Consider the following 22,914-nt stretch of genomic DNA (forward strand, 5'->3'; position numbering starts at 1 on the left):
TGAGAGGACATGTGAGAACGAAATTACTTAAAAAAACCAAACCAAAACAAAACAAACAAAACCAAACAACAAAATAAAACTGTGAAAAATCTTGTTTTCAGTTAAATACAGTTTCAATAGGGGAAAAAAAAAAAAAAAATCCATTCAGCCTGACATTTCTTCAATAACAGAGAATTCAAGCTTGCAGAATATAATTGACCAGCATGGAATTTTGCCAGGATACCAAGATAAACATAATTACTCATATTAAGAGTGTTAATTAATCGTTTGTGAACACAAATAATCGGCTGCTTGGTTTTATAGCTCATTAGAAAGCCAACAATTCTATTAGACATTGCTGTCCAGTTGCCATACTAGGACCACTGAGCTGTAATCACCAGAAGTCTGAAACTAAGCCAATGAAAATCAGTGAGAGGTTGACCACTGAAATCAAGCTCCAAGAAAAAAAAAATACTGATACCTTGTAAATAAGTATTAACACTTTCTGGATAAAGTGGCTTTTTTGGGTTGGGGTTTTGAGTTTTTCAGCATTAGTTGATCATTTATGCAAATTTTTCCACCAAAGAGCTCTTAAAAAAACCCCCAAAGGTCTGCCAGATAGCATTAACCAATATTAGTTATGAATTAGTGGCCTTGATATCTCCAGCGCTGTTTAACGTCTTTGTCAGCAACATGGACAGTGGGATCGAGTGCACCCTCAGCAAGTTTGCCGACGAAACCAAGCTGAGTGGTGAGGTCGACGTGCTGGGGGGAAGGGCGGCCATCCAGAGGGACCTGGACAGGCTGGAGAGGTGGGCCTGTGCAAACCTCAGAAGCTCAACAAGGCCAAGTGCAAGGTCCTGCACCTGGGTCGGGGCAATCCCCAGCACAGATACAGGCTGGGGGATGAGTTGCTTGAGAGCAGCCCTGGGGAGAAGGACCTGGAGGTGCTGGTGGGTGAAAAACTGAACAAGAGCCAGCAACGTGTGATTGCAGCCCAGAAAGGCAACTGCATCCTGGGCTGCATCAAGAGCTGCGTGGCCAACAGGTCGAATGAGGTGACTCTCTCCCTCTACTCTGCTCTGGTGAGACCCCCCCTGCAGTGCTGTGTCCAGCTTTGGGGCCCCCAGCACAAGAAGGACATGGACCTGCTTGAGCGGGTCCAGAGGAGGCCACAAAGATGCTCAGGGGGCTGGAGCAGCTCCCCTGTGAGGACAGGCTGAGAGTTGGAGGTGTTCAGCCTGGAGAAGAGAAGGCTCCGGGGGGAGACCTTAGAGCGGCTTCCAGTGCTGAAAGGGGCTGCAGGAGAGGTGGGGAGGGACCCTTGGTCAGGGAGGGCGGTGATGGGATGAGGGGTAACGGCTTCACACTGACAGAGGGGAGAGTGAGATGAGATGTGAGGAAGAAATTCTTCCCTGTGAGGGTGGTGAGGCCCTGGCACAGGCTGCCCAGAGCAGCTGTGGCTGCCCCCTCCCTGGCAGTGCTCAAGGCCAGGCTGGATGGGGCTGGGAGCACCCTGGTCCGGTGGGAGGTGTCCCTGCCCAGGGCAGGGGGTTGGAACTGGGTGAGCTTTAAGTTCCCTTCCAACCCAAAGCACTCTGTGATTCGTTCTACGGTTCTATGTACACTGCCTACGACACACGATGCCACTCAACGTTGAAACGGTGAACTCCAGCAGCTCCCCGGGCAGAGCTGCGCCGAGCACTGCAAGGGGCAGCCTCGGCAGAGCTCGGTCCGCACCTGCTGGGGGTCATCAAGTCACACCCAACGTGGGGAGCGCCGGCGTTCTTGGTAGACAATATCTCTGTCCTTACAAACCGCTGAGGGGCTAAACGCGCTATTAATGACAGGTTGCTCTTTATCTTTTAAAACAGACAGACTCTGCCGCTTGACCACAAGGACAAGCAGGTTATTGCTTTGGAATGTCATACGAAAGACACGAATAAGGTCTCTCTAATGAATAAACCACACGAATGGCTCCATGGTTCTTTTTTAGTAGAGCTATTTATAGAAAACAGGACCTATTCGGAGTTGCAGATATATAATCATCTATTCCAAGGTTTCTACAGTTTGTTAAAATTTGTTACTCAGAAAAGGAATTAGCCAAGTATGATTCAGCAAATAACCGCTAAAATTTTGGGAATACAAGACTAATTCCCCTACACCTACAACTTTGCAGTTTCTTTTCTTAACCACCTAAAAATAAAACATGCTTCTGAGCAGAGGCAGCTATGGGTGGTCAGCAGGGAGCGCGGCTGTGGCCCACTTGGATGGTCAGCCGGACACGCTGGACAATGTTTCCTCCCAGCAGCCTGAGAAACAGGCACATGGACCTGCTGGGAAGCTCTCCAATCTACAAAGAAAATATTTTTGTTTATCAACCCATCTGTTTTCAAACTGGAAGCATTTCCAAATAACAATTTGTAAAATATTTACCAAATCTTTTAACAACTTGTTACACTACTCTATTTCACTCCTGTGCTAAGCTAGATGCTAGGTACCAGGATGGCCCAAGCTACTCAAACATAGGTAAGCAGTGCATTAGAGGACTATAAAGACCTCATAAGGATTATATCACAAATTGTGAAACACCCTTTTTTACAGAAGGGATTAAATAACAGATTACCAAATCAATATAAAGACTCTTCTTTTTTCTTAAGGGGAGAAAAACTCCCTCACAAGTATTTGAAGATGCAGTAATTTAAAGTAGTAGAACCAGAACAATCACGTGGCTTAATTCTTCTGAGGGATATCACTACAGCTGAGATAGGAAACGTTTTCCAGAAGAAATACTCCCATCTGTGGGTGTCTTGGGAAACAGCTCGTTCCCTTGAGCACCCATTCCCAGGATAGTTTTTCTAAGATCACAGGGAAAAGGAAAGAAAAAAAAAATTGTCAAACCTGGAGGTTTTTGACAGATCTTCCAAAGAAATACAAAGCAGCTACCGTATTTAATGAAGACAGCATTTTATGCAAACATATAGTGAGTTACCTTGTAGAGAACTTAAAGCACCACTACTCTGTAAAGAACCTTTCCAGCGTATTTTCACCCAAATGCCAGAGAAACCCTGAATGCTATCCTGGGTCCACCCCCCAGCCCCAGCTACTCAAAAGCCCTGGAGCCTCTTCCTCCTGCACCGGCGGGTTTGAGGTGCCACCATAAATCAGACCTGCAGCTCCAGCTATTGCAGCACTCCCAATTTAGAAAAAGTACCAGTCATGGTCATCTGTCAAGACTACAGCATCTTTATAATGCATTAGAAAAATTCTCTGAAGCCATCAGATTACAGCTACCTGACACCAGCAGAGGAATGAAACATTTTAAAAATTTATTTAAGAGATTCAACTAGCATGCAAGATACCAATGAAACCAGCAAACAAGATTAATTCTCAAACTGCTCGAAGAACTATTCATAACACTCAGCTACTTACTCCATTTACAGATTCAAAGTCCTAGTTACAACGGAACATTTAATATGCCACCGTTATAAAGGGGAGACTGTTGACAACTCTGCCAGAATATACATCCTTTTCACCCCGCTGTTACTCCAAGAAGATATTGGTACACAAGCTCCTACAAATCATATTTCCCAAGTGATTCCCACAATGGGAAGCAACAACAGAAAAGCAATTTTTTCAAATGCTCATGCAATGCATTGTGATAAGATTTTATTTTAATAGCAGTATGGAGCAGTATATATTATTTAGATGTAGGAAAAAAGTTAAACGTTAATTTAATCACTTCCCGTGATGTACCGAGATATACGTGCTGTTAATAGTGAATATTTTGATTTAATGGGATTTAATAATCGGTTTAGAAGAACTACTTAATGTTCTGATGATTGCTGATACTAACATCCCAGGCTCAACGAGCTTCAGACTTGTGACAATATTGTATTTTTCCCAGTTTTGATCAACCGATTAGTTTTTAATGCTCAGTGTGTCTTGCCATCACTTGCAGTTTGAATATGTTTACTTAAACCAAAAATATTTTGCATCTCAATTATTATTTTATACTGCAGCACTGAATGGAATTTAAGGCAATACATTATTCATAAAGCAAAGACAAGAGAAAAAACAAAGCTGCGCACTTCTTTCAAAGACTTCAAATTACTAAAACATACCATATTTATGCATGCAATATTTGATTGTGTGTGTGTGTCTTTTTTTTTTTTTTTTTTTAATCACAAGTTGGTTGTTTTCAGATCAGGATATGCCAAAAATCCAACACCAAACAATTTTTGTTTATAATTAAGGCAATCATCAATCCAAGGATTGTAGTCCATTTTATTTCATCTCTACATCAAAAAAAGTAATTTAAAAAAATTAAAATTCCCTTGAAATGGTAAGATAAATGAAAATGTAAGTGCCTTCACATAATAACAGTAAGCTGACCCTCTGGGAAATGGTTGACTTTCTCAATTCAAGGTATTCAAAGCTCATTCAAAAGTGTTCATTTGGAATGCAGATATCAAAGATGATGCAAATGTTCAAGAGAAAATTAAAACTTACCAGATGTTCTAATCCAGCTTTGATGTTTCCAGAGTCCCTGTAACAGAAGAACAAAAGTTCCAAACAGTTGCTAAACCCTTGTCTACAACAATTTCTGTTTAACTCAGAAATGTCAAAGCCATCTAATTTCTCGAGTAGGTAACATTTTTATTTTTAATATCTTAATCATTGCAATAGCTAAAAAGTACCGACACAACTACAGAATTATTTGAAACCTCAAATTTTATGTGCTCTGAAATTGCTACAAACTGTAGCAATGCAACAGGACACTTATTTCAAGCCAACGTTTTTAAGATAGCTGTCCCACTACTCACATTGGGAGTAGTAAAACAAGACAGTGCGTGAGGCTGTTTATCGAACCCGCGTCCAGTGGCTCACGGTTCTGCTTTGCCACTGCTTCAACAACAAAAGGCCGTGACCCTTTACAAAGGTGGTGGGCCGAATGAATCAGTTATTGACCAACTAGGTCGCGGCAGCCACGCTGCAACTTTGCATTTCACTCCTGAGACGGAAAAAAATACACGAATGTACAGACAGAAAACAGAGAGGCGATGTCACGTAAGGACAGCTGCAAAATAATGGACCAAACTATCGAAGTAAAAACACTGAAAAGCAAGAATTCAGAGTGAAAATGAATCCTTAACGCATCCTGGTACATTAAAAACGCTAACCTGAAAGAAAACCGAAGCAAAACGAATTAAGAAATCCCCAAGTCCCAAGCCGCGGAAGGAGGAGGCTGGTTTCTGCTTCCACTGACTCCAGGTTCCACCTGCTCCCAGAAGTGTGACTGTGCCTTTGGAGGGAGACGGGCTGGTGAACACGGGAAACCGCCCCACGAGTATTTCAGGTAAGCGGTTACTGAACTACATAGTGTGTATTTGCATTCACAATATTAATTTTTCAACAAATTGTTCAACCGTACCAAATCACAAGAGGAAAAACCCCAACTACGTTCCGCTAAGACAGCAAACCGCATGAGACGGAGGCTTCTGGCCTCTTTAGCTTCATGCAGGTTGTGTAAGGCATAACGTAAAGGAAAGCACAAAATTTTACTAAATACTGAATAAGGCTCTATTCAGCTACACATTTTACCACCTCGCTGTCCTGTATTTTAGACTTTTTACAGAAAGCTTTTATTTATAATTTCATGAAGCTTTCCAAAAAAAGTCTGCTACGCACTTTGGTTCTATTGGAATATATCAGGAACAAAGCAAGGGGAAAGGATGCCCTTTCCTTACACCACTATTTTATATTTTGAAACAAGAATTTACAATCTGCCTCTATACAATATTCAAATAGAAATCATCTCCCACACCTATTTTGGAGGGGCTAAATGGCCTTAAAGGATTTAATTCCTTTGGAAGCAGGACCCAAGCAGCTGCTGCGAGGAGCTCCGGAGGCAGGGCGTGAAGCCTGCCCTGTTAGTGCTCTGTCTCCTGCCCTGTCCCTGTCACGGCTTCATCAATATTTGTGCAACTCCTTTTGCCCTGTGCTGAAAGCAGCCTTAATTCAATTATAGGTCTCAAAACTGATAAAAAAGGTCCTGAAGTGAAAAATGCGAAGAGATTATTGGCAAATGAATAAAGATTTGTATCGAACTAACACACAAGAGTACAGCAGGGTTGTGGGGTTTTTTTAATCATTCCCTGTCTTAAGTCTTCTGGGAACAGTGAGTTTCCCTTCCCCTCATGCAGCACATTGATTTCTGAATTAGACTGCAATATTAAATAATTAATATACTTGCCATGATTGATGTTTTGCATTAGTTGAATATTAGGTTATCAATCAAAATCCACTTGGTTTAATGTAATAATATTGAAAAAGTGTCACTGGCTGTTCATCCAATTTGTAGTTGAGGCAGCGCAGATAGTAATATCGGTGTCACACGGGGCTCTAACGCAGGAAACGCAGCGGTTCAACACACGTAAGGCAAACACGATCAAACCACCCAGGACAAGGGTGAGGTTGTCCTAAACAAACCTTGTGGCACCTGTCACTTCCAATGAAAACCTCTCTCCAGCCAGAGGCTGCCGCGCATCCAGCAGCGACGACAACCAGAGAAGCCACGGCATAATTTTATCTTTCTAGTTAAACAATCATTACCCAAGTAAGACTCACAGAAATACTGCAGTTCAACTATTGTGTTATGCAAAATCAGACCTGTTGCTACAGCTCAGTCTAACACACAACCTTAGATGTCTACAGAACGCCTTAATCATTAATACCACAAACTGCTAGAAATAAGAGGCAAGAGTGGGTTTATGCACATCCAATACCATAATAACCCTATAAAGGAACACCATAAAAAAAGTTACTTTAAATTTGTATCACTGTCAAGTAATAATGTTTACACCCCACCACACAGTTCCCAACAAGATACGCATCTGTCTTTCAAACTGACTCTAGTGCACCACATTGATTTTTTTTTTGGTTCATTAGGTTGGTTTTATCCTTGAGTTTTTCTTTTTTTCCCATCAGAGCAGCTCTGGAATTGTGTTCCCCCACTATAGTCAAGAAATCGTCCTGTAAAGTACTAGTTGACGTGCCTACATTTTAAAATCATACAGTAAAAACAGTAAGTGTGATACTCAGGCTAATCCAAATGTTAGCTTTTGGTAATGCCAGGGGAAAAGAAAACCTGCAGCTGAGCTAAATTTGAATCATGGTCATGGGGGACCTGTAACAACAAGCCAGGAATTCAATTAAGCAAGCGTAGCCAGCTTTTGGATTAGTTACCTACACTATGGTTTTAAGTACTTGGGGTAGTGCTAACTTATTAGCGCTAGTTCCTTTGCCAGTAAACTAAACTCAAAATATTCACTAGCATTTGCTGGAAATCTTGATTTTAGCCTGAATACAGATTCATGTCCATAAAAACAAGTCCCCATATAAAACCAACCATTAATCAAGGGAGCTGAATAATATGCAGTATCTTCAAAACTATCCAAACTTTAGCTATTATAAAATAACTTCAGGTTTCACAAATAATTTCTTTTTTAACAAATGTATATCAGTTTCACACAGGAGTTGTAGAACTGATACTTGCATTTGCACAACAGAGCTAAACAAATGGCTGGGTACGTTTTCGCACAGTGCTCCGGAGCACAGCACCCTCAAAAAGCGACAGGGTTAACGTCACACTACAATGCCAGCGGCTTATTTTATTACCGGGAGCCTACCTAAAACCAAAGAAATCTGAGATGTTTTTACTTGTCACTACAACAGGCAATTGACCTTGTTAGTAGGTCTCCGTTATACTCCTTAAAATGCCAAACAATTATGAGAGCCGAGATTAATCTGTGCTGCCGTTCAGATGGGTAGCACCAAACTGGAAGCATCCTGCAATTTTTAAAAATTTATTCCAAACAAAACCAAACCACTTCAGTCCACAGGCTTCGGTTCTTAACTTGTTTTCAACACTTTCAACTCATCCTCAACACTTCCCATATATTCATAGTTAGTAATTTTCTTTGCCGTAGTTTTTTGGTGAGAATCCACAGGCCACAGAACAACTCTACGGATTATCCATATCCACGGATATTAAAGGATAATTGAGGCCAAAGGACCTCTGGAGCTCGGCAGCCCTAGCGCCTGCTCAAGGCAGGGTCGGCTGTGAGGGCAGACTAGGCTGCTCCGAGTTTGACGCAGCCTGGGCTGGGAAGGACGATCTCCCTGGGCACATGCGTGGCCGATTAAACGCCCTCACCAGGAGCGTCTTCCCTTCTCTCCAGTCCAAACGACTCTTTTCACAACCTGTCCTGGTTGCATCTTTCCTCCTACCACACACCACTTCAAAGAGCCTGGCTCCTCCTCGGTACCTCCCTCCTCATCTGTCTGGGTGGCTGCCATCAGGTGCCACCTTGAAGCCATCTCTTCTCCAGGCTGAGCCACCCCTAGTCCCTCAGGGCCCCTCAACAGGGCAAGTGTTCCAGCCCCTGACCCTCTTGGTGGCCTGAACTCCACACTAAACAGTCCTAACAGCCGGGTTTTCTCCTCAGAAGTCTAACGAATAAATAAACCACCTCCTCAGGAGCAAGGCCTTTGGCGGAATGCCCTCCAGTTCCACCACATTAACTCTGGCTGCAAAGAGCATGGTCATACGCAGCATGTCGGGTCAGGCTGCACCACACTCAAATAAAGGCCTTTTAACTCCACTCTTCACCCATGTGTTAGTGTTGCTGGCCAGGCAGCACTGCCCCAAGCAGTCACTGAGAATTTTCATAGAGCTGTTTAAAATCTCTTACGTCATTCAACAAGCACATCACATAATACTTTCAGCAATCTGTCAAGTGTCATTTCAAATTAATCCCTTTTTTCTCCCAGTATTCCTCTTGGATGAAGAACCTCATCGTGAAAGATGTTCTTGGAACAACTTCGTGTTTTCCTGTTCTGTATCCTCACATCAGCATGTTTCTACTGCTTGCTGTCACCGGATGGCCTCTCCTACGGATCTTCCCCTGAGGAGCACACACGTCCGCTATTTTTCTTTTGCATGTTATCAATCCCTGCTTGTATTCTAGCTAAAGAACCTCAAAGTAAACAGCTGAATCTCTTCAGAAGTCTTCAGAGCTTCTTTATGAAATTCAGCAGGTGACAATATATAAAACACCAATACAAGCAACACAAAACAGCATAGACGTACTACGCTAAACCAAGCTCAAGTGGTGGTCTAGTCCCTTCTCCCACCTCCCTAAACTCTGTGTTGAAGGCAGATAACGGGAGAAAAGACAGAAATGAGGAAAAAAAATCATGCCTTAGATGTTAGGAATTATACCAATGGGTATGCTGAAGAGGATGAGTGAGGCTACTGCCACAAACGTCATAGCCACCGCCTCTCCCGTCTTGAGCTTCCTCAGTTAGTGAGGAGTCTACGCTGACCCAACATGGCCAAAGTGAGGAACAAACTTACTAAATCTAACTATAGCGGAGGTGACTGCTATGGGAGAAGTTGACTAGTCAGCTATCTCCAGACCTTTCTTTTTGTATATCGCCTTTGTTTTAGCTGATTGGCATCTCAAATTCAGTGAGGCCTTCGCCTCATCATTTTCTGCTTATGATACTCAGAGTCTTCTCGAAGCTGATCTGCCAAGAGATGCTCAGCTTGTCAGTAGGCACTGAAAAAACCCATCAGACTAACCTAAATCAGATTCAGATAAGGAATTTATTACACTTGCCTTGACTACTTAAGCTAGCAGCATTGCTAACACTCCAAATTTCTGACTAAAGCCCAGCAAACACCACCACCACCAGCCGATAACAACTTACTTCCTTTCTCTGCCAGAATACGGAAATCCTCCATCTAAAATTCTGCCAACCCGCAGCAAGATCATGTCTCCCAATGGTGAGTTTAAAGGCCAATTATCTCCTGATCTCCCAGACTAGAGGTGGGCCCTGTATATTCTTGGGAAGAAGAAAATTGGTTTCCATGTGATAACACACTATTTAATTCTACCCTGGGATATCCCAAGATAGAGAACTGCTCCCTAACTACTACTGATTTTATATATTCACAGCCTCTGCTGGATTTACTTTCCTCAGCCTCAAAAGTCTGTACAGCCAGATTGAAGGTATTCCAGGTATCAAATTTTAGAGGAGAAGAAAAATACGGAATAGTTTTTTCCCACTGAAGTTTTTAACTTTTTTCTAACTTCTCTTTCACGTGCCCATTTTGGAATAAGGCATCGTGTGTACTTGTACACACACAGGCCAGTCACAGCTGGATGGGCCGCCTGAACGACGCGCTTGTGACCTTATCACTCTTTAGTAATGCATTTACACAACCATGTAAGCCATGTTATATTCTGGAATAGCTTCACTGACTAATCTTAAGCTCACAGAACATGCCAGACATCAAGAGTAAAGAGTCACGGCCAGATCATGCCTTTGTTCAATTCCAGAAAAAGAAAAGCCTGGTACAGAAAAAAGTGTTTTCTCCCTACCGGCAGCAGCTAGAATAAAAGCACCCGATTATTAGGTTTGCAGGGTGGCTGCTCAGAAGGCACTACATATTCGAAGTTCTTCCCTGGGCTAGTTTGAATTTCAGCTTCAGAGTTACAGAGTCCTGGAGGCAGTTTTTAGAAAAGGATACCCCCGTCACATTTGACTAAATTTTATAGGGTTTGTATTGTTGTGTTTTCTGTAAAATTACAGGCTCACGTTTCCAAATCTGACTGCGGATCATAGTTACTTATTTCAGCAGGCTTTGAAAGACACAACAAAGATTACATAAAAATCTAAGCCCTACGCCTGGCCTCTCCTTCAATACCATCTTTGAGAGGACAGCACCGGTTCTCCTGGGCGAACAGGTAAATCCCTACCCATGGACTTTCAGTGACAAGCTGGTCCGATACCACACCCATGGTCTGGCAGAACTGCTGGCAAAGACCACGTAATGTGCAGAAACAGAACTCCAACAAACGCGTTGCTGTTCAACACTACTACTTAACCTCCTCTGGGTTATAAGAAAAATCTGAAAAGTAGGGCTCTATTTTTGTAGCCGTAAGTGGAAGTTACGTCAAAGGGAGCGTACAAAAGGCAAGCGGAGAAAACCATAAAAGAAAGCTCTTTCCTCCTGCCTCTCTTATACAAAGTTGAAGGAAAAAACTTGAGTTCTTTGAAAGTAAACAAACAATATATGCAAACAATACTACCAATAACGAAAATCGAAATCTTTGCAATCTACACGTAAGTTACACAAAGACTCTCAGTACTACGTGTAGCTCAAAGAGAATCCCCTGACAGTCATGATGGCTTTAAGAGTTGTGGCTCCTTGTGCCTAAAATCCCTGTTTTCTTCCATTATTGGAGATCCAACCAATCAATAAAATGACTACGAAATAAAACAGTGAAAATAATTTAGCGGCGCAACGCCAACATCAGAGAGGGTATGGGTAAGAAGAAACACAGAGCAGTAACCTGGCGGTTATTCCGATAGCACTAAGCATCCAGAAAAACAACCTAACGCATTAGCTGAGAATTTTCTTTTGCACGTGAGAGCTCAACAAGATGAGCTATAGCTAAACCAGTAATTTTATGCTGCTCTTTCAAATCTTGTGTGCAGAACAAGCTCAACAAAAAGAGCGAACCGTTAGCGAATCCTACAGTCCCCTAGAAAAGGCATCCGTGATATTTTTGAAAAAGTGTGGAATGTTGTTTCGCTCTTACTTAGCATCAGATTCAAACGATCTGGAACTGATCCCGAAGTGTAAAGACTCCAAAGCTGGTGGCGTTGTGCTCAGCAGCTCCCTTGCTCCAGTCATCCAAATGATTTATTTCACTCGGGAAAAAGTGGTAAGATGTTTGGCCAATTTACTAATCAATTGAAATGTAACAAAGATTCGAGAAGATCATATGAAGGTCACTTATCAAAAGCAGGAAGAAAAGCAGAAGCCACCCCCACACACAAGCACATACAGAGTAACTTGGAACTGCTGAAGAACTCAGCAGAATATAATGCAAGCTAAATTGAATCATGTTAAAACCAGGGACTTTAAACAGGACACAAGGTGAAACAATTTCCATAATATGTTATCCTAGAGAGAAGAAAAATCAGTACCCAAGAGACCTTACCAAATATTCAAGAGCAGGGAAAAATACATATACAACCCTGGCTCACCAAGTAAAATACAAGATTTTATGCAATTGAAATAAATAATGAAACTAAATAGAAGCAGAGAAAAAACCCAACACACAGTGTTGATAGAACCAGTATTTTCAAAGAGACCCCACCAAGAAAATCCTTTTAACTAAGTGTTTGTCAGATAAATGAGAGCCAAAATAACTACCCCAAAAGTTCCCAGTTTTGTTTTACTGAGACTTCAGGTCATATAGGGAAATCCCATAAATTACCAAAGCAGATTGCTTTATCCTGGTTGCCGGTTCAAGCCATTCCTCAGATAAACCTGGCAATTCAAAGGACCTCGCAACATGCAGGTCCTTGGAGGGGTTTTTTGTTGGGTTTTCGCCCTGGGTTTTGGTCGGTTGTGCGGCTTTTTGTCCTCCTGTTCTGTGCACGGGGTTCCCTTCACAAAGAGTAAAAAACCCTTGTTAATCAACGTTTGCATTCCTAGTAAACACAAGCAATTAAGCTTCGGGCTTTGGAATGTCACTGTGTCTGTTAACCAGACTATTTGGTAGTCTTAAATAAACTAGACAACTTTGGCCTGTTTTACCTTTTCTGTAATATTATTTAGTAGATATTCAATTAAAACACATCCTGTAGGTGAAAGTGTATGAAAACATTTCCGTAATGGACATCAGTGGCAGTAGGAAGTGTTGCTAATTAGCCTCAAAGTACAGAACGGATTACAAAAGTAGCAAAAAGCCCAGCAGCGTAAATGCACAGAACGCTGCACTGAATATTAAACAAAGGAGAGCAAGTTTAAACGTTGGTAAGCACAACTATGCTAAAAACTCTCCGGACTAGTAAAGAGTGTTACAGGTTAATGAGGAACATATAAAGAGTGCACAATAATTATCATACCTAACACCTTACCATCTGTGTTTGGATGACTGCAGAATATAAACACAGTTTATCAGCATTAAATCTGAAACTAATTACGCATGTATTTCTATTAGCATACTGTTAGGATAAATATTTAAAACGTTAGGTTCTCCTCAGCTGCACTCAACTCTCGGCACTGAAGAATATTAAATTTAAGTATAAGTCGGTGAGAAAATTTACATGTTCTAAGCACTAAAACAATTTGAGTACAATCAATTTTCCATTTTCTGAAAGCTTCTAAATCCTCCTCATTCACCCAATTACTACTGTACTTAACCTAATGAAATTTTATTTTGCAGGAACAATACTAGTCTTAAACAAATTTTTGAAAAATATAAGATTAAAAACTTCTAGACAAAGAATAAACTCCTAGAGAAAAGATGCAAATAAAATTACTATCATAATCTTTTGTTTTTTATTTGCAAGTATAAAACTGAAGAGAAACAAAAGCATGGAACATAGCATCTGTCATATCAGAATATAAAAAGATGATCCTGGCACAAAATGAAAAAGCTCTAATTCATTTGCAAATCAAGCCTGCCAGTTCTATTTCAAGCTGGCGGTAACTGTCAAGAGTTAACAAGATAATCACTTTCAATCCTGCCTTCAATGGTACATTACACTGTTATTCCATTCAATAAGGCCGTTCTTTGGGGCACTAGATGAATGGTTTTCATTTCTAACTCACACAAAAAGTTGCAAAAAAAATCCATGGGGCTTAAGAAAGAAATCCCTTTATGGGCATTTATCTGCCGGCACTTGCTTTTAGGCAAAATGAGATATTTGGATACATTGGTGTCCATTCACTTCCTCTATTCCTTCAGGCCCTCAGTCTGTTGATAAAAAAAAAAAAAGCACACAAGGAAACCTCAAGCCTGTTTCATTCCTTTTAAACTATCTATGACATTAAACAAGTTCTGTAATCATGTTTTGTAAATACTTCGAGAATACACAGCTCGCCACACCACACTGAAACAACATCGTATTTGAACGGATCCATCTTTGTCTAAATTCATTCTAAACTGTACAAAAAATGGTAGACGCTCATGAAAACTGTGCTTAATAATAACAACCAGTTCCTCGTTAAATGTCCAATAAAATAAACTTACCAATTAAAGGCAATGAAACAAGTTAATCTAGAATTTGTCTATATTAATTATTTATGATTTTTTTTTTTTTTTTTTTTTAAAGATTCTGTGCTATGCATTCTTCCCAAAAGGACAAAATCCTACAGAAGGTTATTAACTATTTAAAACTTATTTGCTGGCACACCACCTTCTACTAGTCTCTGGGAAAAAAAAAAAAAAAAAACCACAACAAAAACCACCCAAACTTCATGCTTTCGTTCATTGCTCAAAATTCAGATTGTAAAACAGTACCGGCACGTTAAGGTTGTATTTATTGCACAAATATACATTCTATTATTGAGTATTCTACAGTGATAATTTAAATCTTCTGTACTAACTTCAGAAACACATCGCTAAATCTCTTTTTCTTTTCTCCCTCCCCCTTTCTTTCAATCCCCCTAGATCTCAGTTCACAGAGCAAAGCTAATACCTATATTTAATATCTTCACTGAGTTAAGCTTATCCAACCTCAATGCCAACAAGCACACTGTCAGTACCCATCTGTAGGTACATTTTATTATTCCTTTAATAAAAATAAACAAAATTTCCCTCAAACTCAGGGACCCATCGTGCCACTCGCTTCTTACACTATTTGCATACCTTACAAAGAACATTTTTGATCATCTTTATAATCCACCGCTACAAGTCAGATAACTTTTTCCATACGCCCCTCGTGCAAATGCTCCTTTATAGTAAGAGTCCCTTTTATGAGAAATCTAAACACCAGCAGTTACCGACGGACTCGCGGGCTTTGGTTTTGTTCTCGGCACTTCACAAGTTTCTTCAGAGGTTCTAAACAGAGAGATGTTTCTTATAATTAAAAAAATCCTGTAACAAACCCAAAAACTACATGCCTGTCTTTATGTAGCATTAGAACATCGTCATTTTTGCTGCCCTACTGCCCCTGCTTCCCACAAAGAAAGAATCTAAAATAAAAACGAATTAAAAGTTCACACACTTTGGAAGGACCCTGAGAGAGGACAAGATAGAACACAAATTAATCGAAAGTGAACAGATGGATTTCAAACAGCAGGCCACGGCCTTAGGAAAGGCTAACACAGTCCCAAAACCCAGGAGCCTGCTGTAGAAATTTGGGATGCGTTTCCTTCCTAGAGCCAGCGGCGGTACAACGCCGGGACTGCGCAAAAATAAACCATCGATTAAAAAAAAAAAACCCCCAACAAACCCAACCCCACAAACCCAACTCCAACCCACCCTCCATTCTGTAGAGCAGAGATGCGGAACAAAAAGCAAACCTAAGCAGCGAGGTGATGCTTCAGCGAAGGCAGGGATTTGTTTTTAGCATTCAGGAGTGATTAATTTCCACAGCTCGGATGAAAGACCGGGATGACCCAGGAGTCCTAGGACACACACATTTTAAGGCCAAAGACTAAGAAAAGGTAGTTTCACGTTTCCATCATTACTGGAGATGTGTGCAGCGCTTTGGTGACCGTGGTCAAGTTCAGCTGAGACCCACAAAGTGCCACTTTACTGAAATTCCACCGCTTGTGACTGCATTTGATCCAATTTTAGCATGCTGAAACCTCGTGCTTTTTTAGGCACCACTGTTGGGAGGTATAAAAATCCAATTTGTAAATGCTTTTCCACTGTCCCTCTTTGTGTCCCTGCAGTTTGATTTTGTCGCTTTAGCGTAATTCCTCTACGTTCTTTCATCTGGCCTGAATTTATCTCCCTCAGGAACACAGGGGCACCCTCAGAATATACTCTAAATGTTTAAAATATGTTTAAATGTCAGACAGGTAGAGGTTTTCATTCCTATACAAGGGAAAAAAAAAATTCCTTCTCCTGAAAAAAGCAGATCTACTTGATCTCAGAACATCTCATTTCAATCTCCTCAACTACTTCAGCTAACACAGCTTGTAGCATTCCTGATCAAAAGAGACACGAGTTTCAGGTTGTATTTCACAATTAAACAGTTTGTTTTTATTACAACTCAACATAGCCCCAAGGAAAGCCTTTGCTGCAGGACAGCCGTTCCAAGCAGTCTGAGCACGCGCCGAGAGGCAGGAGCAGCTCAGAAGATTCTCCAACCCGAGTCTGCCATGAGGGAGAAGCCCCGAACAAACCTCAGCAGACTCAGTAATGATAAACCTGGAGGATTTACCATCGTTACGGTACCGCGGCCATTTCCAGTTCAAACAACGATACCGTACCTATTTCTGAACGGTAGATCTGCCCCCTCCGCAGCACCTCCTCAGCCCGTAGGTGCGTCTTACCTGATGAGACTCTAGCTTTGCACACGTTTTTTCAGCATTTTGAGGTTGATAAGTTATGGAGAGCATCACAAAAGATCCTTTTCTTTTAAGCAGAAGACTCACAAATTCTTCTAAAAGGCTGTTTTGCTAAAGCCCAGGTGAAATTTGAAAACCTATTCAATATGGAGAAGGTTTCTTTAAAGTCTAGCGTTCAGTGAGGAAGAACGTTGTATCTTCTGCTAACAACTTCCACGCTGGGCTGTGTCACAAGGCAAATTCGTAAAACGTAAAAGGTAGAGCTTGAGTTGTTCAGGCTTGATAGGAACTTAGTTCCTTGGCCACAAATAACGGGAAAGAAACATTTCATCAAAACAGAAAAAATAAAAATTGATTGCAAATATCAAACATACCTGACCAAAGCCAAGCCTAACAGAGAGCGACCAAAATAACCTCAAGAGCTTTAAAATTAATAGAAAGGTTTAAAAAAACCCAACCCAACCCAAAACCAGCTAACTGAAGCTCACGAAGATCTGGAAGAAGAGGCTGATAGAGATCACCAAAGCGGTCCCACTTACGGCAGCTCCCACTTCAGCACCTCTGTTTTCACAGCGTTCAGCCCAAAGCCGTGCTCGTTACCTGCACGCTAACAAATCACCAAAGACTGTAAAAGCATTTTTAAATACCTGTAATAGCACGGACCAGAACTTTAAGTATATCTTGACGATAATATTTCAGGGTTCAATAATAAAAACCTTCAGAGTTGTCAAAAAATAAATAATTAAATGTCACACACAGACCTAGTCACAGCGGATTTGTACCTCACACAGCTGCACTGAGGTTGGAGAGAACAAGCTGATGTCCTTAAACCATCTGACAAGGCCAACAGTTCTCTTCATTCCAATGAACTCCGCTCATTCAACAGCAGCACCAGCCAACCAACGCTAACAGGTCTGTAACTTGCTTACTTGGGTTTTCTTTCTCCAGCATCTGTAATAACCCCTGACTCTACCATTTACCAGTCTGTTGTTATTCAAGAACATTAATCGATGCTAAAAATCGCTTTTGGTCTTGTGCTTATTACACATCTGCTTCTCAGAGAGAAACTTCAGAAGCAACAGATGTATTCAGGACACTGCTAGGCCGTGTTGAGAACACTGCCGCCACCTAGAACTCGACGTCCGAAACATTACGGCGGGTTAAGCAAACAAGAAAAGATCTGCAAGTTCCAGTAAATCACAACTTACAATTTTTGTAGAAAATTTTACATCCAAAAAAAACCCTGTCGAGTGCTGCTGTCTAAACACTTCATGCCGGCTGAGTTGCACCAAAACCTCCTTAAGGCTTCCTATGCTCTTTCATTGTTAAGTCTTCCGTTCTTGCCACACCGCATTGGTCTTATTCTACTCTCCAAACGGCTTGCTTTCATTAATATGCTTTTAACCTTTTACTACCACGAAAGACCAACATCAGCTATTTTATTTGGCATTTATCATTCCCAGCGCTTCACAGAGAAAGTCTCCGGTGAAGAGAGAGCGCGCAGTATTGGCTTTGCAAGACGGAACAAACTGCCGAGAAGCAGCCAGCCAAAGTCTAGACCAGAGATCTTGCTAGGCATTTTGTATTTTGGCATCCCTCCAATGAAATTAAAATAATTAGTATTGCACACTACTGATTTACCACCAAGTGGACCAAAATTAGAAGAAAAGACAAAAATATAAAACACGTCTCGTTCTACAGCCAAGATTTCCCTCAACGGTTATTTTTCTAACGTGAAGCCAAGATATTCCTGAAAAAAATTAAGTACCATAAACATGGGAGGCTCCAAGGAAACTTGGATCTTAAGCAATTTAGAGCTTGAGGATCAAAAGCAGCACGTCCTATTGTACCTACAAATATTAGAGGTAAAGCGAATCATTCTACAAAAACAACTTCTGAGCAAATAAGCAGCCAGATCCTTCAACAGCAGCAATTTCCAGAGGAGTCACAGACTGTGCAGAACGACCTGGAGAAGTGCACGATCAGGCTGACGACTGAGCCAGCACTTCTGGCGGAAAGGATTTCTAACCTGCAAGTTACAACTAACAAACTGCAGCCACACATCACAAAGCCTACTTCCAAGTTCTCAGCAGCGCTGTTCTTTGGTCTTTGGAGAAATGAATTGGAGCTTGATGACTCTTAGACCATAAAAGTTACCTTAATCCCTGTAATTTTAGCGATTCCCATTGCAGTTCACCTCAGTTAACACCGTTTAGGACACGCTGAACCTACACAGACCTCCCTCGGCAGACCTGGTGTCGACACAAGACAACGAACTGCAATGGAAACGGTTTTACCCGACCACACGTCCCCTCCAGCACTCGCCTACCCGGCTGCTCGTGAAGGACTTCCTGAACTACTACAGACTGATGCTCTAAGACGAGCCAAAAGCGGCGCCGGTTTACAACAAAATGTTGATTTTTAACGCAAAGTAAGGCAGTTCAGGGTGGTAGCCTCGTCCACCCCACAGTTAGTCGCCCTTGTGTGTGAATCAAGCTCTTACATTCTCTCAAAGGAGGAGCACACACCAGAGCAAGCAACCCCTTCGCTAGCAGAAAGTTTTGCCTCTCTATGACGCTACTGGAACGAAGGGGTTTTCTCTCCTTTATTACAATACTGTTCGTATTCGTCTTATTTCACGCTTTTCAAGAAACATATTCCAGACAGCCTTACTGGTGTTAAACACAGCACTACGAATACTTTGCCAACTCCTAGTAGAAGGCCACGGTAGAGAACATAGGAGTATCTGTGCTCTGAGAGAAACTGAAGTCAGACTTACGAAAAAAAGAATATAACAACATTTATAACAATTCAGAACACAGAATGACTGTGCAGACTGACGGACTGACCTACAGAAATAGCATATTGATGTTGCTGGGGGGGGGGGAATCTAGTATATCGGCTCTTTTCCTAGCTTCTCAGTGTTGGCTGAAAGTTGTAATTGCAATATACAAAATTATTATGTCTTGCAAAGAAGTGCCAGAAACCAGTGTCCCCAGAAACTGGAACTGGAACCGTTCCAAGCAATCAAACACATTCATGTAACAATGGTCAGGATCGAATGGCCTTTTACACAATGGCATGACAGGATAAGCCACCTACTTAACTTTCTGTTCAAGCAAGATATTGGGAAGTTACGTGAACATTTGCGCATAATAATTCTCAGTCATTCAAAACAGGTCAGGATGCTGTTCTAACAATGTAAGCAAACAATAAGTAACATTTATATATATATAAATCTATCTCCTTCCTCTGGTCTTTGTGGCTTTCAGTCAACAAGGTCAGTCTGCAAGGTTAGCATTTGGATGAGTAACTGTTACACCAGTACCAACAGCAGATAACGGGAGAAACCGGAAGAATCAACTCAAAAAATTTAAAAATAAAAGTTGAAAACCTTGTGCCCACATGCCACAGAGGGAAAAACAGTTCAGTTAGCTATGCATAGCTTTTTTGCCAATAATGGAAAGAAATACAGCATAACCAACACCTAGGGTAAACAAAAATGTTCAGACTGTATATAAGACGGGTGAAATCGTTTCAACCATGGAGAAAAAGTTGCAAACTCTGCCTGACAGCCGGGATTTATGGTGGACTCTTTCTTGTACATCTGTGGTGACAGAAGTTGCACAAACCAATGAAAAAATATCTGTAAAATGTCCGGTCTTTGCACGTACGACACAGCCTAGCACGTATTTCTTGAGGTACTGCAAAGGCACCAAAAAAAAAAAAAAAAAAAAAAAAAAATCGGTCTTCTTAAAGGCTTTTCTTTAGCCCATTCTATGTATGGCACTGACGTCATTCATCGTGACTACAGTAACAAGGAAGGCTGAAATTAGCACTCTCTAGAGCATCTATACACTTGCAGGATGTCAGCAGATGTGATTGTCGAATGACAAAAAGCCAAGTGCTGAGAAATATTTGAGAATACTATAATAGCCCAGCACCAGGTAGATTTTTTTTTTTTTAAATTAAAATATAGACCCCAAAGCCATAGCCAAGGGAATTCGCTCTCTCTTGAATGCGGAATTGATCTGAATGCAATTACTTTACTCTTTCTAGCTCCGTTTGACTTTGAACTAAACATCAATTAGTGCACAAACATAATACTGCAAGATCTGTTAACTCCAATACTGATTTTTCCATAAAAGATCTAAAGCAAATTTATTGGCCTTCATTTAATAGCTTTCAGCAATCACAAGTATCACACATGAAAGCTCAACTTCATTTGCTGATGGTCACTTAAACCCTTAATTCTCACAATAAAACTCTCTCAGTCTTAGTTTTAAACCCCTTAAATTAACAAACAAGACACCACATAATATATGCCATAAGCATAGGTCTTCTCTGAAAAGCTGGGACCTTCAAGTGCTTCAGCTGCGATACAAGCCATTGAGCCATGGCCAATATAAGCTAATTTGAATAATCAATATGACAACCTTATTTTTCTAATGCAAACAGGATTGATACAGTAAGGTGTCTCACTGCCACATCACAGTCATGGCCTCTTTTAACCCCTAATTAGATTTAGGCGATTATCCCTGCTCTTCCTTACAAGTGTACAGCCCGGATAAGAGACGACAAAAGCTATCTGCCACTTACTCAGCCTTTGCAGACTGCAGGTTATCCAGGGAGATACAGGGTAAGATCAGCAAACAATTGTTATTCATATCATCTACAGTTTTAAGATAGTCACAGTTTTCCATACATGCTCAGTGAAAATAGCCCAGAGCATTAGGTAAATGCAAAACGCTTAAGAACATCAGGGTTACACAGATGGAAATTCAAGGTGATGTTAGGGAATTATGTTTAATTCAAATTGGCTATCACAAAGAAAACTATCTAGCAATGACTTTCTTTTTTTTTCCCAGACAGGAAACACTGAGTTTTCAACAGATTTGCCTTCATTGTTTATTTGTGCGTAACACCAAGTATTTTACATGGCTATTTAAAAAAAAAATAAATAAATAAATCAAACTTAGAAACAGCAATCCCAATAGAATTACATAGCTAAACAAAGTACTAACAGACAGAGAAGATCTATTACAGAAATGTAATCACATTTCATTTACAAGAACTCTTATCTCAAGCACTTAAACATAAAATTTAAACAGTTTTCCATTTTATTGTACTCAGTATTTGAGCTAATAAGATATAAAAGTATAATCACGTTAGCAACATTTCTATTGCATTACATAAACACAGCACTAGATTAGAGGCAGACCAGGAAAAAGAAAGCATGATGTTGAAAATAAAACTAAACACTTTATTTCTCCTGGCAGAAATAAGTATCACTGGTATCACGTGTGAAAACTGCCACGCTAAAATTAGATCATATGTTCACAAAATGTCTATTCCCACACTGTCTACAAAAATAAATAAATAAATATTTCCATACATATTATCCATCTGAGAATGTGTTTAGCATGCTTTTGTAAGCAAAAAATAAGAAGTCTTCCCCTATAGTACGCTTTTATTAGCTGGCTATGCGATCACAGAACTGGAAGAATCATTTATCCAAGTCAGGTGCAACCCACTCGTGAGTGGAGGAAAATTTTCAGAGTTGTTTAAAAGCCCTTTGGACAGCACTTTGAAAAATCACCCAAAGGTAATACATTTTCCTTAAACACGGTATTGTAACACTGTGATTAACCCCCCCTTAGCAGCAACCCTCTACATGCAAGATGAAGCAGCCTACAACGCAATCTCTGCATTGCTGCTTTGGGCTTTATTTCCCCTCGAAGCATCGCTGCTGCCCAGCCCCGTTTTCTGCTCCTTCCACCTGTGGGTCAGAAGCAGCAGGGCACCGTCTTCTCCTTGGTCACCCCACCAAGCAACTGAACATCGTGGGGACCTCTTCTACGCAGCAGGCAGGAACCAATATCCATCCCAGATTTCCATCTAGGCACCAAGGCTTTTTCCCTTGTGCACATAATATCTGTGCAATTTTGACAATTTGTGATTTTTATTAACTCATTTTTTCTAATAAAGGTTCAAGATATGGTTGCCTTGAAACTGTACTACGTCACAGCCCCAGCGTCAAGGCAGAAGCTCTGGGGGTGTGCTGCCCCACGACGCCCACGACGCGTGACCCTACCTACGGTCCCCGACCTGCCTCTTTCTCTGGGAAAACAAAAAAAGTTTAACAATTTCTTTATGGGATTTTGTGCAACATACTGCAGATTTGAGCAGCCTTTTGAAAGTGCAGAATCATACCTGACCGTTACTACTTTTTACAAACAAAGACTGCAAAGCTCTAAGTGTTTGCCTAAAAATAACAAGCCAAATAAATATATAAATTAGGGGGAGCAATCGTGAATGAAAATTACTAGTTTTCTACTCAGGTGAGTTGAACTTGTGAGAAAAGCTGTTTATGGACAACCCTATTTTAACTTCATTCTATGAAATTCTCATTAAATTGCAGAAAAAGAAAAAACACGTAGCGTCCTCTATAAGTGTTTTCCATGGGTTAGACAAAAACAGTTGATAAAAACAGTTTGATACTGAGAAAACAGTCAGCACGAAAAACTGCTCCTGCCCCTTTT

The 22,914-nt window shown here is 40.9% G+C and overlaps 1 protein-coding gene across 1 annotated transcript in view; it reads right to left on the bottom strand.

The window, feature by feature from the left end:
• Nucleotides 1-22,914, bottom strand: part of RSRC1 (arginine and serine rich coiled-coil 1) — a 168,523-nt gene that overhangs the window by 92,409 nt on the left and 53,200 nt on the right. The window contains exon 9 of the mRNA XM_086468617.1: nt 4,492-4,528. Coding sequence (XP_086324743.1) covers nt 4,492-4,528 — 37 coding nt within the window. The remainder of the gene's footprint in view (nt 1-4,491; nt 4,529-22,914) is intronic.

Source organism: Leptosomus discolor, chromosome 7, assembly GCF_034619465.1.
Source record: "Leptosomus discolor isolate bLepDis1 chromosome 7, bLepDis1.hap2, whole genome shotgun sequence".
Classification (NCBI taxonomy): domain Eukaryota; kingdom Metazoa; phylum Chordata; class Aves; order Leptosomiformes; family Leptosomidae; genus Leptosomus; species Leptosomus discolor.